At 42.2% G+C, this 14,163-nt stretch overlaps 1 protein-coding gene across 4 annotated transcripts in view; it reads left to right on the top strand.

The window, feature by feature from the left end:
* LOC124545973 (fructose-bisphosphate aldolase) overlaps positions 1-14,163 on the top strand; it is a 136,450-nt gene that overhangs the window by 84,710 nt on the left and 37,577 nt on the right. For 3 of the 4 annotated variants that reach the window (XM_047124939.1, XM_047124936.1, XM_047124937.1), the window contains exon 2: positions 13,343-13,544. In XM_047124939.1, coding sequence (XP_046980895.1) covers positions 13,362-13,544 — 183 coding nt within the window. In that variant the 5' untranslated portion in view covers positions 13,343-13,361. Of the gene's footprint in view, positions 1-11,415; positions 11,545-13,342; positions 13,545-14,163 lie in introns of those variants that run through there. The other variant, XM_047124938.1, reaches the window with a different exon arrangement.

Raw genomic sequence — 14,163 nt, 5'->3', positions numbered from 1 at the left:
ACCTGCTGAGATTCGGAGAGAGTCGGGAAACATTAATTCCTCCCACATACATCTAGCGAAATGATCACAACGAGAAAATTCGAAAAATTATCGAGGTTTACCGACACTCATTTTTCCCACGCGCCTTTCGCGATTGGAATAGTGAAGAGGGGTCAGTTAGTGGTACGAGAAATACCCTCCGCCACACACCGTCAGATGGCTTGTGTAGACTAGATGTAGAAAACTACTGCTGGGAGGGGAGCAAATTCTTTCGCATAAGCTGTGTAGACCCTCGGTCCAGTTGAGCAATTTTAGACGACTTTCTCTTCGGCGATCGCTTATCTCCGTAGCTGCCATTTCGGCGTCGATGCCGAACTGTTGCAGCTCTTACGAAGCTTGCGGTAGGTAAAAAGAAAGGTGTAGGGATGTCGCGGTGGGCGGCAGCCACGCGGCGCAGCTAGCCACCTGCTGTGGCGCCTTGTTTACGGCCGCGGGCGACGCTAGCGCCGGCGTGTGCCGCAGCGGCGGCGGCTGCAGGCTGCGGGCGTCGCATTGCGGCGGTCCGGCGCCGAGCCTCGCCTAGCGCGCCGAGACGCCGCGCAGAGGCAGTCGGCGGCGGCCCGGGCTGGGCGCCGGCCGCCCGCAGCGCGACGCCGACCGCCGACCGCCGACGCCGACGCCGCGTCAGTAAGTCGCACCAGGCGCACTACGCTTTGCTTCGCCCATCTTCAGTCACGAATGATGCAAAAACTTCCTATTCTTATTCACTTTCGCCACCTGGACAACTGCGAGGCTCAGCAGCGCGGAGTGACGTTTCTCTTATGTTTATTTTCACTCATATCACGATTCACGTGAATGGAACGTTTCTTTCTTTTTGTTTTTTTTTCAGCTCTACGTAAATCTTATTTCGTACAACTATTACTGCAATCTATCCAAAAATGCTTATGTTAATTTCCAGTATGTTCCCGTTCACTAGTGTCATGTGCGAAGCGCTGCGTTCTCGGCGTCTACTGTAGGTGTCAGTGCTAAGAATTTACATTAATTTACCTCTGCAGCATGAGCTAGGGAATTGACTCTTTTGTAAACACTGCTAGAAAACTGAGCTGCCATTTGTATTAATAACTCATGACATGACCGGAATTTGCTTCTCTGCTACCAAACCCGTAGATGCCTTTTAGTACGCTGCACTTAGATATACAGGCTGTCCTAAAAATAGACTGGTTCCATACACCAAAACAAGGAAAAAATGCAGTAAACATGGGCTTTAAAATGCATTCCATAAGAGCTATAAGCACTAGTTCTATTTCGATACTATGAAATATATCTCTTCTATTACAAACTCTTTGTCTTCCATATTTTGGAAGAAAAAAAAGAAAAGAAAAAGACCCTAGGAAACATGAGCTGTAAAATGCACACCTGAAGAAGTATGAGCGCTTCGTCAGGAGAAGATATCTAGCAAAGACGGACAAGTACTCGTAGCTCTGAAAGTATGCATTTTAGATCTCTTGTTTACTACACTATTTTTTCATGGTTTGGTCCGTACTACCTCCTCCCAAAATATGGAAAGCAAAAACCTTGTAGTAGAAGAGATGTATTTCATAGTATCGAAGACGAACAAGTGCTCATAGTTGTAAGGGTATTCGTTTTAGACCCCATGTTTACTGGACTTTTTTTGTTGTTTTGGTGTAAGAAACGTGTCCCTTTTTTCTTTTTTTGGGACATCCTGTTTGTTAGGCTTAAGAGCAACACAGTTATCACTCTCCACGCACTGTTACATGTTACATTCTTGCCTGCATTAAAATTAGAAACTTTTTCTCGAAATTTACCTTTCAGTATTCCTGTTACAAAACCGTAATTGCTGTGAAACAGTAATACTCGTATTAGCAATTTGAACGTTCTAGAATGTGTGAAGTCATTACACGAGAAGCTGACTTTATGGGCATTTCCGTTGTAGCAGTGGACTGTGCTCGATACAGTTTGGGCAAGTTCACGAACACCCGAGGGCTTCCTGTTTGCTTTACTGTGGAACTGCGGCGTATGTTACTGTGGATATGAGTATTAAAACGTTCACTACTGACTAAGTTAAAAATAACGCGTTGACAGCGTGGTACTTTGATGGTGTGGATCTGATACCAAATGCGGTACTATTTCTGCTTTTATGTCTTAAGCTTTAACGAAACTCCAAATGTATCATAACTCACCGTAGCGCTGTTTGCAATTACTACCTTACGTTTTTCTCATGTTACATGTCGTTTTCTTATCCCCTACTGTTGTAAATTCGAGTTTGGAAATATTCTATTTGTTAAGCAATGCAAACTGTTATTCTATAACATTTTTTTCCATGTTTCATTATACTGAATTTTATATTCGACGCATGGTTTAATTATGGTAACGCCAGAAATTCAGAATTTCTCGTATGACTGTTTACTAGAACAGCAAACATCACTGACTGATATGTATAGTGCACAGCATAGATTATAATACTGTTAAGACTTTGCTATTGTTTTCTTTCGTCGTCATTTGTACTAAATTCTGAATTCTGCCCTATGGTATGAACACTTATTTACCATAATAGCAGCAATTCCGGTGTAAATCACTTTGAACCGTCACCATCATCATCATCATCATCATCATCAGTGTTCTGCCGAAAGGCAGGTCTTACGTGTTAACTATCCACGCTCTCCTCTCTTCTGCCATCCTCTTCAGGTCCCCGTAATATTCGTTTCCCTTTATGTCTCTATCATCCTGTATCTTCTCCGTCTCAATCTCCTGGAATTTCCCGAGCAGTACATGGTACGGCTCTCCGTGTGAAAGAGGAACCGAAAGCAAATCGCCTACTATCGATGACGTGGTAGGTTGGTAGTTGCGGGGTATGACTTCTAACGTCTTGCAGGGACGATTGGCTGAAGTTGTTATTTCTAGACATCGCACCGGAATTACATACTGTCTTTCTTGTCTACAAAAGTTGGTCGTAGGTATAGTGCACAGACAAACGTAACGGTAGATCCTATCTGAGAGGATATGTACCACTACGTCTTTGCTGGGAAATAATTTCGATTTTTTTTTTTTTTTGTGTGGTCTGCAAAATCTTATCATACTGATTCTCCTTTAACTTATAAATTATTTACGTAGATAGCCCTGGACTCCGTGGCAGCACTGACATCAGAGTAGAGCAGCGTAATGCACTACTAACTAAACTTCAGCTCCCAGGGCACCTACTGTAGAAGCAAGCTCGTGCATTGGGATAATTATACGTAGTACAAAGAGGCTTTGCTGAACAATCGTTTAATATATATTCACTCCCTCCCTCTTAGACACACACACACACACACACACACACACACACACACACACACACACACACACACAGAATGACTAGTTTCTTTCGTGAATGATTCAGTACTCGACGATACGCGTGAAAGAAAAAGGGCCAAGCCACGTGAAGTGGAGCATCAACAGGTGGGTAATACTGCCTCCGTTGTAGGACTGGCGACGCGGCGCTTGGCGCTGTCGTCAACGCCGGTTTCTCTACGTAGAATCGAAGTGCACTGGGCACGTGTTCTACTGTAGATGCCGTCGAACGGTTACTGGGAGCACTTACGTTTACTGCTTTCTGTAACTACTTTAGTAGCTGTCGACGACGTTTAGTTCCTACTGCGATTGTTGCGTTGTCTGCAAATAATGTAGCCGAAATCGTTAGCTGAACACTGGGTGTAGCAGTTACTAGCACTTCGTAAACAATATGACGCCTATTTATATTATCGGCTGTCTCCACATAAGCACCACTTTGGAAGGAAAGTGGGGGGGGGGGGGAGGCTTAGGTATCCGATAACGGTCTGCTATATCAATAGCCAGAATGTACTACGGATTGGAAAAAGAGAGAGAGAAGAAGAAGAAGGTGAAAAAAAATCTGCAGAGTTGCAGCATCATCTTGAAGTTTCAAGACGATGTGTTACGGCTGACAACCTGTGAATATTTCATCAAATTCGATTTGTTTCCCCTGTACCGTGCGTGTCTCTCTTTTACGAGAAACGAGGCAAGTCCTGCCGCTGACTGTGACAGCTGATGCCGCAGAAGGAGAGGCGGCGATGGAGAGAGAGCGATTGACTGGCAGTATTATTTGAGCTTTCTGACGTATTGCCTGTCACCGGTAGTCGGAAGCCACGCTTCTGCTGCCGAAGGTGACACGGAAAGCGTCCGCTGCCCAGGGCACTGCAACGTGGCGTGGAAAATTCCGTTGCGGGGGGTTCCACAGTGCAGAGCTAGGGGATGCGGCACGCGCGCGCGCATCCTACACACACACACACACAAACTCTGTATAGCTATATTTCGGTCGCAAATGCTGTACTGGCTTAGAAACTGCCTATGAACCTGAAAGTCTCGTTCCCAACTACACGAACGCGTTCAAAATGCTTTTCTTATGATGATGTACACAGAAAGCCGAAGATTACCTTGGAGAAAGTATGTACAATAATCCAATTACTATGGTGCAACTACAAGAGGCCTTGAAAGCTATGAAAAACAAGAAAGCTACCGAAATGGGTGGAATAAATGACGAACTAATTAAATATGGAACTTTGTTAAGGCTTTCGTGGCCACTTGTTGACAAACTGCCTATTGGCTTCTGTCTGGGGTTCTTCGGCGGACGTTCATCTAATGATTTTTCTGACGTTTCGCCAGCACGAGTGGCTGGCATTGTCAAAGCTTCACCCTCCATAGCCGGCAATAGAGGGTGAAGCTTTGACAATGCCAGCCACTCGTGCTGGCGAAACGTCAGAAAAATCATGAGATGAACGTCGGCCGAAGAACCCCAGACAGAAGCCAATAGGCAGTTTGTAAATATGGAAGCTTATCGTTAGATAAAAGACTTTTCCAAGTTACAAATGAATGTTGGAGGAATTGCAAGATCCCAGACCCCTGTTGTACATCAGAAGTAATTACCCTCTTCAAGAAAGAAAAACGCAGTTACTGTGGAAACTATTGTGACATCAGTCTCTGGCTACATACTATTCCCAAAGACAGCCAATAACCGTGTGGAGAAAGTCATATAAGCTGTTATTTCAGAGGAATAAAATGGATTTAGATCGGGTCGTTCGTGCACGGACGATGTTTCTATATTTAAGAACATTATTGAAAAAGACAGAGAATTTAATCTTAGATACCTATATGGCCTTAATCGACATTGCTAGCCTATGAGAGGTCAGATCCAAATGTCGATATCCTTATCACCTAATAGAGGTAGCGAAAATCTTTATAAACATTCACGCATTGTTATAAAAACAGGTAGAAAACAATTACAAGAAATAGTTATTAATGGGAGGTTAAGACATAGTGAGGACTATCGCCTATTCTTTTTAATATTTACGTTTTGATCCTTCATAAATAAAAATCTAAAGTAAACAAAAGAATTAAGTTAGCGAATTATGGCTATCTCCAAAGATCAGTACACAAGCTGAGCGACACATATCAGCAATACAATTTAAAAGTTTCGGTAATAAAACGAAAATAATGCTATCCCGAGGAAAATAACCAGTCAGATCAAAAATTGTTTTAGATACTTAAGTTAAAGAACAAACTTCTCGAATCTTGAACTTCAGCTGTGATGTACGTTATGATTTTGATTTCTATATTGAAAATAGAAGACAAGTTCCCAACTGTCTGTGGTACCATTAGCGGAACATTTGTCCATAAAGTACAAGAGACCGCCATGAAATGGGTTCCCACAAAACATAAGAAAATAAAATTCAAATGAAGGGCTATACAGGAAGAGACATGATTCGAAACGAAATATTTGCATCATGAGCGAAGAAATTAAAAAATATCGTGAAAATTGGAGACAACCCCCCCATGCGAATACCGGATCAGAGAGTTCCCCCATCAGATCCAGAGACACAAGCCGATTTGGAAAAAGATATTGGAAGATCTCAGTAAAGATGGAAATGATTGTGTTTTTGAGTTCAAGTAGGCAATAGCCTATGTTGTTGTTGTGGTCTTCAGTCCTGAGACTGGTTTGATGCAGCTCTCCATGCTACTCTATCCTGTGCAAGCTTCTTCATCTCCCAGTACCTACTGCAACCTACATCCTTCTGAATCTGTTTAGTGTATTCATCTCTTGGTCTCCCTCTACGATTTTTACCCTCCACGCTGCCCTCTAATACTAAATTGGTGCTCCCTTAGTGCCTCAGAATATCACCTACCAAGCAATCCCTTCTTCTAGTCAAGTTGTGCCACAAACACCTCTTCTCCCCAATCCTATTCAATACTTCCTCATTAGTTATGTGATCTACCCATCTAATCTTCAGCATTCTTCTGTAGCACCACATTTCGAAAGCTTCTATTCTCTTCTTGTCCAGACTATTTATCGTCCATGTTTCACTTCCATACATGGCTACACTCCACACAAATACTTTCAGAAACCACTTCCTGACACTTAAATCTATACTCGATGTTAGCAAATTTCTCTTCTTCAGAAACGCTTTCCGTGCCATTGCCAGTCTACATTTTATATCCTCTCTACTTCGACCATCATCAGTTATTTTGCTCCCCAAATAGCAAAACTCCTTTACTACTTTAAGTGCCTCATTTCCTAATCTAATTCCCTCAGCATCACCAGACTTAATTCGACTACATTCCATTATCCTCGTTTTGCTTTTGTTGATGTTCATCTTATATCCTCCTTTCAAGACACCATCCATTCCGTTCAACTGCTCTTCCAGGTCCTTTACTGTCTCTGACAGAATTACAATGTCATCGGCTAACCTCACAGATTTTATTTCTTCTCCATGGATTTTAATACCTTCTCCGAATTTCCGAAAGAAAAATGATCATGAAGAAGTAGCTTGTAACAATCAATAATCTGAAAGAAATAATTTACGAGCATATAAAGCTTCAGATGATTGGTGATGTGAAGAAATACTGCGTTAACTCAGTGATGTGTCGCCATGAAGATACGACGTGGAAGAAAATCCTGGTGACTTTCAGGTTAACCACTAAGTTGAAACTGTGATGTGTCCAATGACACACGTATGGGCATTCCTTTCGGACTGCGTAGCAGGTGTCTGTTTGGTTACTTATTGAGGTCTTCGAAAGCGGAACGTGTATTAGTGGATCTCTGGGATTGGGAGCCCAATTCTACGATCGACTGTGTTCAACTGGCTTAATGAGTCGACTGTAGGGATCTAGGCAAAAATAAAGTCGTTATTTAGCCCCATTCTGGAAAGCTCCGCTTATTCAAGGCACCATTTATGTTTGTGCTTGTTTCATCCTTTATTAACATCGCACCTGCACGCAGTTTGTTGAAGGACATTTCATTTTATGCGAGACTGTCGTTCCGGCCGGTCAAATTTACGTTGGGAACCACGTGATGTGGATCAGAGGCAAAACGCTTGGATCACGACTCAAGTTTAAATGCCACGTACAGCAACGTTGACCTACATTATGTGGTTTTTTTGCTAGAAATTGATGGAGAATAGTGTGAAGCCTCTTTCAGTAAAGCAACTGCAGTTTCACCCATTTTCCTTCACGAAGCCGAACGAGTGTTCCGTCCCTAACAATAACGAAGTTGTCTTGGCGTTGAATGAAACCAAACACGCATACTGACTGACTTAACCTGAGTTGAGATATTACTTATCTTCTCAGAAAATAAAGAAATTGTAATCAGAATATTGTCCAGCGCAGAAATATAAGATGTAAGTTGTTTATATAAGTAAAAAACTAAATGTTCATTTTCGACTATTATTTACTTGCCTTAAACACGGCCTAAGATTCTCTGCCACCTGTAAAACTTTGACTTTTAGGTTTGGGACATCCTGCATAAGCAAACATAAACAGTTAAGCTTCAGTGGTGTTTCTGTCCTAGAGAAGTGAAGCTGACCAAAAGTGTGTCCAGTGAGGAGGAGTTAGTTTGGCCAGACTTGACAGATGCGTAGAGATGGTTCCATCCACGGTAATTCAAAAGTTGATCCGCAAGTCATTCTCTCTCTTTGTCCACTGTGGAAAGCGCTGTAGTTAGTGATAAGGCTTCCACCGACAGAAAAAGTCTCTTGACTTCTAGAAGTGGTCGATAATGAGACTGTTCATTGTTCGCTTATCCGATGTTTTGCAAACAATGTCGCTGGTCTGTTTCGTGTACGTAACCCATACATATTAATGGCCGCTGATTGCGCAGCAACGTTCTATATTTATTCAGAAAGTAATGATGTGATGGGAAGTAAGAGCGAGTGGTCCTACCTTGCCGCTGTCTGCTACTAATAATTTCTCACTCTTTCTTCTTTTTCCTAGTCTCTATCGTGTACTTTCGCGGGATAATTTGTGTACCCCCACCTGTCTGCGTCTGCTTTAGCCAATGTGAAAATGCACAAACTCTTTCTAAATGTCCGCGAATCGTGCAACTGAAGCGGCACGTTGGTACCAGCCCGGTATTTACCTAGTCGGATGTTGAAAAACTGCCTGAAAACCACATCCGAGGGGGCCAGTCCTTGTCATTAATCCGCCGGGCGAATTCGATTCCGAGAGCACGTCTCCCCAAATCTTGGTAGCTGCATCTAACGTGCACGGCATATGATTTCTCACTAATTATCGCAAAAAAGATAATCTTGAGGACGTAAGACATCAAAAATTTTGTTTATCGTTCGTAGGCTGAATTCTTCTATATCTTCCAATTTTGTGAAAATCGCCTTAGTTAAATTGAAATAACAGCATTTGTACAATCACAGTAATATCGTGATTTCGCATGGCGCCCATGTCGCCTAACGTTGTCTCTCAAATTACTTCTCGTCTTCCAACGTGTTTTAGGTTTTCAGCAGACGGTTAAAGCAGTCCGTTTGGTTTGTTGCATCAAACTGTTTACCTGCCGTAATTGTTGGTAGTCTAACGTGCAGCATTTCCTTAAAACCGAAACGACCTTGATGACAACGTCTTCTCTTAGTTAACTTCTCGGGCTGTTTTTTTAAAAAAATGGTTCTGAGCACCATGGGACTTAACTTCTGAGGTCATCAGTCCCCTAGAACTTAGAACTACTTAAACCTAACTAACCTAAGGACATCACACACATCCATGCCCGAGGCAGGATTCGAACCTGCGACCGTAGCGGTTCTGTCAAAGAAAATAGTTTTCTCTGAGTTCTTGCACATCCATGTACAGTCTTGCATCTTGGCTCCGAATGAATGTTTTCCTCAGAATGTGTCGTCCCATTTTGCCGATGCCGATCACATTGATGGTTAATGATGTCAGCAGCGTCGAGTACTTCTGAGAAAGCGGCTGTCTGGTATGGCGAAGTTGGGATTTCTTGTTCAATTTGAAATGTTTCACCTGTGTGACGCATCTCGTCAGGGATCCCAATCGGCTTATTTGCTATCGTTGTATTGAATTTTCTCGAAGAGATTTGGAGGCCAGTTTTCATAGCCATCTGATGAATGTGCTATATGGTGTGTCTGACTTCAGCGGTAGTCCTGGTAATTACGCTACGTCATGAGCTATGGCGACACATTTTATATCGATTCGTTTAATTCTTGGCTCCCTCATTTCCTTATTTATCCATTCATCTTCCACTTTTTCTATCGCTTAAAATTACATCTAATAAATGTGGATGATTTTCCAGCCGCACTTCTGATGTCCGTTGATTCACAGTGGTAATCAGAGTATGGAAGCGTTGCGGATGATGCTTTTAGCTCGACATTTGGCAGTCAAAATACTTTTTGCGGGGCCGGCCGGTGTGACCGAGCGGTTCTAGGCGCTTCAGTCTGGAACCTCGACCGCTACGATCGCAGGTTCGAATCCTGCCTCGGGCATGGATGTGTGTGATGTCCTCAAGTTCGGTTTAAATAGTTGCAAGTTCTAGGGGACTGATGACCTCAGATGTTTAGTCTCATAGTGCTTTGAACCATTAGAACTTTTCGCGTCATGCAGGATTCCAACGGCGCTGTTTCCGCTTGGACATAGTCCTTTTTGAAAGGGATTTTCTTTCGGTTTTCACTGTTTATTGCAGATAGCAAACTGCATCATGTAACTTAGGTTTCTTAAGATTAATTTCCGAACTGAAAGCAGTGGAGCGAACAGGAGTGAAGCAATGGTGAAGTGGGCTGCCACAGGTGCCATGAAGGCAGATGAAGTCGTCCCTTACCAAAAGCTGAGTGCACATACCGCGCTAAGCAATCACCGATCACGGCATCTCTATGGGTCCAGAAACTCGTGCACTGAAGGCATTATTGTGCATCGCAAGGGAGCAGTAACCCACCGCTACGAGCGCATAGACTTCCCAAATCACTCTACAAGATCATGGATTATTTCCATCCTCCACAGCACTGAGGTGTCAGAAATGAGGAGAGAGCGCTCCAGTTTTGTCGACCGAAACATCTCTGGGAAGTCTGAGTTTCTTACTGGTCACGTGGAAACATATTTGTGATGATCAGGCACCCAATATCCTGGTTTCTTGCTACCGTATCTGTCTTGTCAATAAAAGTCTTCGCTTTCTGTCGTAAGGTATCTCGGCACACTGCTCTTTGGAATGTTCTGTAAAATTTCTCTCGCCTCAAGACACTCATTGAAAGCTCTCTCTATTTTCTTCCAGTTCAAATTCTCTGCGATCTCAAGTTTACTGTACAGATCTGTGCTTGTGAAGGTGGTTCAATGCCTTACTGCCTTTACGTTTTATAAGAATACCTTGAAGGTTACTGTGTTCATCAAACTTTTTTTTTTTTTAATTTAGGAAGCAGATAGCCCTCAAAAGCGCCGAACATCCTGGTTCATGGAAACGTTACTGTACCTCTTAAAATTGCAATGCGGCGTATTTCTTGCGACATGTGTATCATCAGATTAACGTGGCCAAGAAGAGGTGTGGATACCGCATTGCTTTTATATGAACAGGCAAACACCTACCGAAGTCCAACTACTGATGTGTGGACGTTGGTTATCAAGAGATTTTGAGATGTTTTCGTCAGTCTACAAGGAAAGTTCTACCCCATCAACGCTTTTTACCAGCACTTAAAAAAAAACTAAATTCAACGTACGCTGTACACTGCGTAGAACATTTCCCATCAGTCTGTTGCGGTTTCAGGTGTCTTTTCTCCGCACGATGAAATGGACGAACTCGACAAGTCTTAAAAGTGTGCTGTTTAACCATTCCGGATGTGTGATGTGTTTAAATTTTAGTTAATTTAAGCGCGATTTATGGCTCCTGTTTGACACTGCCTTCGGTTAACAGGTTTACATGTTGCAGATGTGACGTAGACGTTGCGTCAGATACAGACAGTGTACAGCCATCGTCCCCTCTCTTCTCCTCCCCCTCCCACGACCTCCGTTATTTCAGCTGGATGTGGCGTGGCGCGCGTCCTGTTGCGTGATTGGCTTTGGCGCTTGAGTGAAGTGTGACCTGTGTGTCCCACCTTGCAGCAGCCAGCTGGTTCACGTGACTATCAGCACGAAACACCGAGTGTGAACTTGCGAAATCGCTTCTCAGTAAACGGGAGGCGGGGGCTTCGTGGCTCTGCAGACGAAGTAGTTGTCGATCTCTGTAGTAGTATCTGCCGCATTGCCCTCGTGGAATCATCGCTTTCATTTTGCGTAAAGGTACGCCTCTCAGCAACAAAATAAGTACTATGTGAGAAGATTGTATTTAATTTTGCTTTTATTTTGCTATCAAATTATAGCGAACAGTTGCCGCTCGTTGTTTAGCACTCGGTAATCTTGCTCGGCGAATTGTACTTTACTACTTTGTGTTACGCCCCCTAGCGAATAAATTTTAATAACATGTGGGCCCAGGTCTGATGGTAACCCTGTAATTAAAATTATTTCTGGTGTGTTAAGGCATTTAGAACCGAGAAAAAATAAGAATTCAGACTTTTATTAGAAAGTCGGTTTTTTTTTGTGACAGTTAGTTACCATGTTGGAATAAGTAACATTGCCTATGTTTAAGGTTTCTTTAACAGATATATTCGCGGATCAGCTGACATAGCACCTCAGATTGTTAATGTCATTGAACTGAAGGGGAATGCTGGATTAGAATAATCGTAATTTGACAGCTACTAATGAATAGAGGTAATTACAAATTTTTAACTGTCATTCAGAAGCCTATACTGAAAATGAAAGGATGGTGATGTGCTTTTTATTTGCGTACTGTGTATTGTAGGTAAATTGAAGAAAAAAGTTTTCTCTCACCTCTCCATGTAAGATAGACCATAAGCTGTGTTGACTGGTAAAATGAAAGATTCCTAATAACGTATCTACAATATAACCTTGTGAGGAGATGAAGACAGTAGCATTTCATAAACAGATCAGAAATGGAGCACTATCTCACTGGGCAACAGTGGAGGAAGGAATTGGAGATAACTTAATGGAAGGAACAGTTTTGTTGCGCCACCCCACTCGGTGTTACCACGATTTAATTACGTCTCGTAGTTGGCTTGGGTCACATTGTTTGGTACTTTCTGGAAAGCATTGTAGTAGTTCACAGAATAACATTGAGAAGCACTTACAGTGAAATTCTGAGCATTTTATGTACAAAATTTTAGAGTGAGCTATGCCGTTATCTGTATTGCAGTTACCCATTGTTCGTCACACAATTATAATGAATAAAGTGACATTATTATTCACTAATGTCATGCTGATGGATTTTAAACCTGAACTGCAGTGCAAGAGTTGCATCAGGTGCAACTGAGTAGAAATGAATACCAGACACATCTCTCTCTAGTAACCAATAATGTAAGGAAGTGCTTTAGGACATCTTTTTAATAGCCAGTATTAGTGGAATCCAACATTCATTTGCCAACTGATTGTGGCATGATTACACAGTAGGCTCAGGAATAAGATTATTTCCACTCAATACTGATGAGATACATGACCATCTGAGCATTTGGTCCAAGGAGATAAAACACTGTTTGGTATTAAGGCACCAGATGGCACAGTTCTTGTAGCTACAATTTTATTTTGTTGTTGTTGTTGTTGGTGGTGGTGGTGGTGGTGGTGGTGGTGGTTATAGACATAGTTGTGGTTGTGGCAGCAGATGAGGATGATGTCAATTCGATTATCACTATAACTATAAAATCATTAATAGTGTTAAATCTATCCAAGAAACTAAAATATGTTCAGGTGCATTTGGGGAGGGGAGGGGCAAGTGTGACACATTCCCCAGTAAAGCATACTATCCTACATTAAGTTATTGTGGTCTGGAATATAACACGTTGCTGCTGTATGTGATATGCAGCACCATTACTATACATCCAGATGTGCATTGCAAAGGCAGAAGCCTTTACTTCCTTTGTGGTTATTTGATTATAACTGAGTGTACTAAACTTCAGTGTGATCATGTAAGCTGAGATTGTGTGTTCTTTAATGGGAGAGTAAACTAGGACTGAAATTTTTGTTTCAGTGTGTGATCCCCATTCAACATGACAACCTACTTCAACTACCCACCACCTGAACTGCAGCAGGAACTGCGTCAGATTGCACAGGCCATAGTGGCACCTGGCAAAGGTATCTTAGCTGCTGATGAGTCCACTGCTACCATAGGCAAGAGATTTTCAGAAATTGGTGTTGAGAACACTGAAGAAAACAGACGTCTTTATAGGCAGGTAAGTCCTTGTAAAGAGAAGAATGTGATTACAGTCTTGTTACTTTTAGGATTTACATTAAGTCTCTTTACATTTGGTTCCTATAATATAATTCTTATTGCACACTTCGGATTACCTGGAATAACAGATATCCTTTTTTAAGATCAGTTTTAGCTGCAATCATTTTCAAGACATCTAAGTAAAATTTCATGACAGATTGTCCAAACCAGCAATGCATAGAATGTTAGTCACATTGAACATCACACACTGAGAACACTGTAGTTTTTTTCTGCAGGAAACTTCAATCAGGTGTACAACTGCAACTGTTAATGTGAAAGATCGATTTCTTCCATTCAGCAGCCAGAGGTTCCCTTCATTATGTGCAAAGTGTAACTGTTGTCTACACATTTTGTGCAGTCGTCACCAAACCTCTGAAATACCTTCAACATTTATGAGGCCAGACAAATGTTTCAATAAGTGATTTACTTCTGTTTTGTTAGGCACACATTTTACAGCAATGTTACGTTGGTTATGGTGTTAATCATCGCTCATTTGTCATCTTTTTGGTACATACAGGACAAAAGTCACCAAAAATAGTTTGTAGTGGTCCATACAGGTAAGAGAAGAGCTGTCTGCATTC

Source organism: Schistocerca americana, chromosome 8, assembly GCF_021461395.2.
Source record: "Schistocerca americana isolate TAMUIC-IGC-003095 chromosome 8, iqSchAmer2.1, whole genome shotgun sequence".
In the NCBI taxonomy this organism is placed as follows: Eukaryota; Metazoa; Arthropoda; class Insecta; order Orthoptera; family Acrididae; genus Schistocerca; species Schistocerca americana.
Note: the sequence above shows the minus strand (reverse complement) of the source record. Positions and strands in the feature narration are given on the sequence as shown.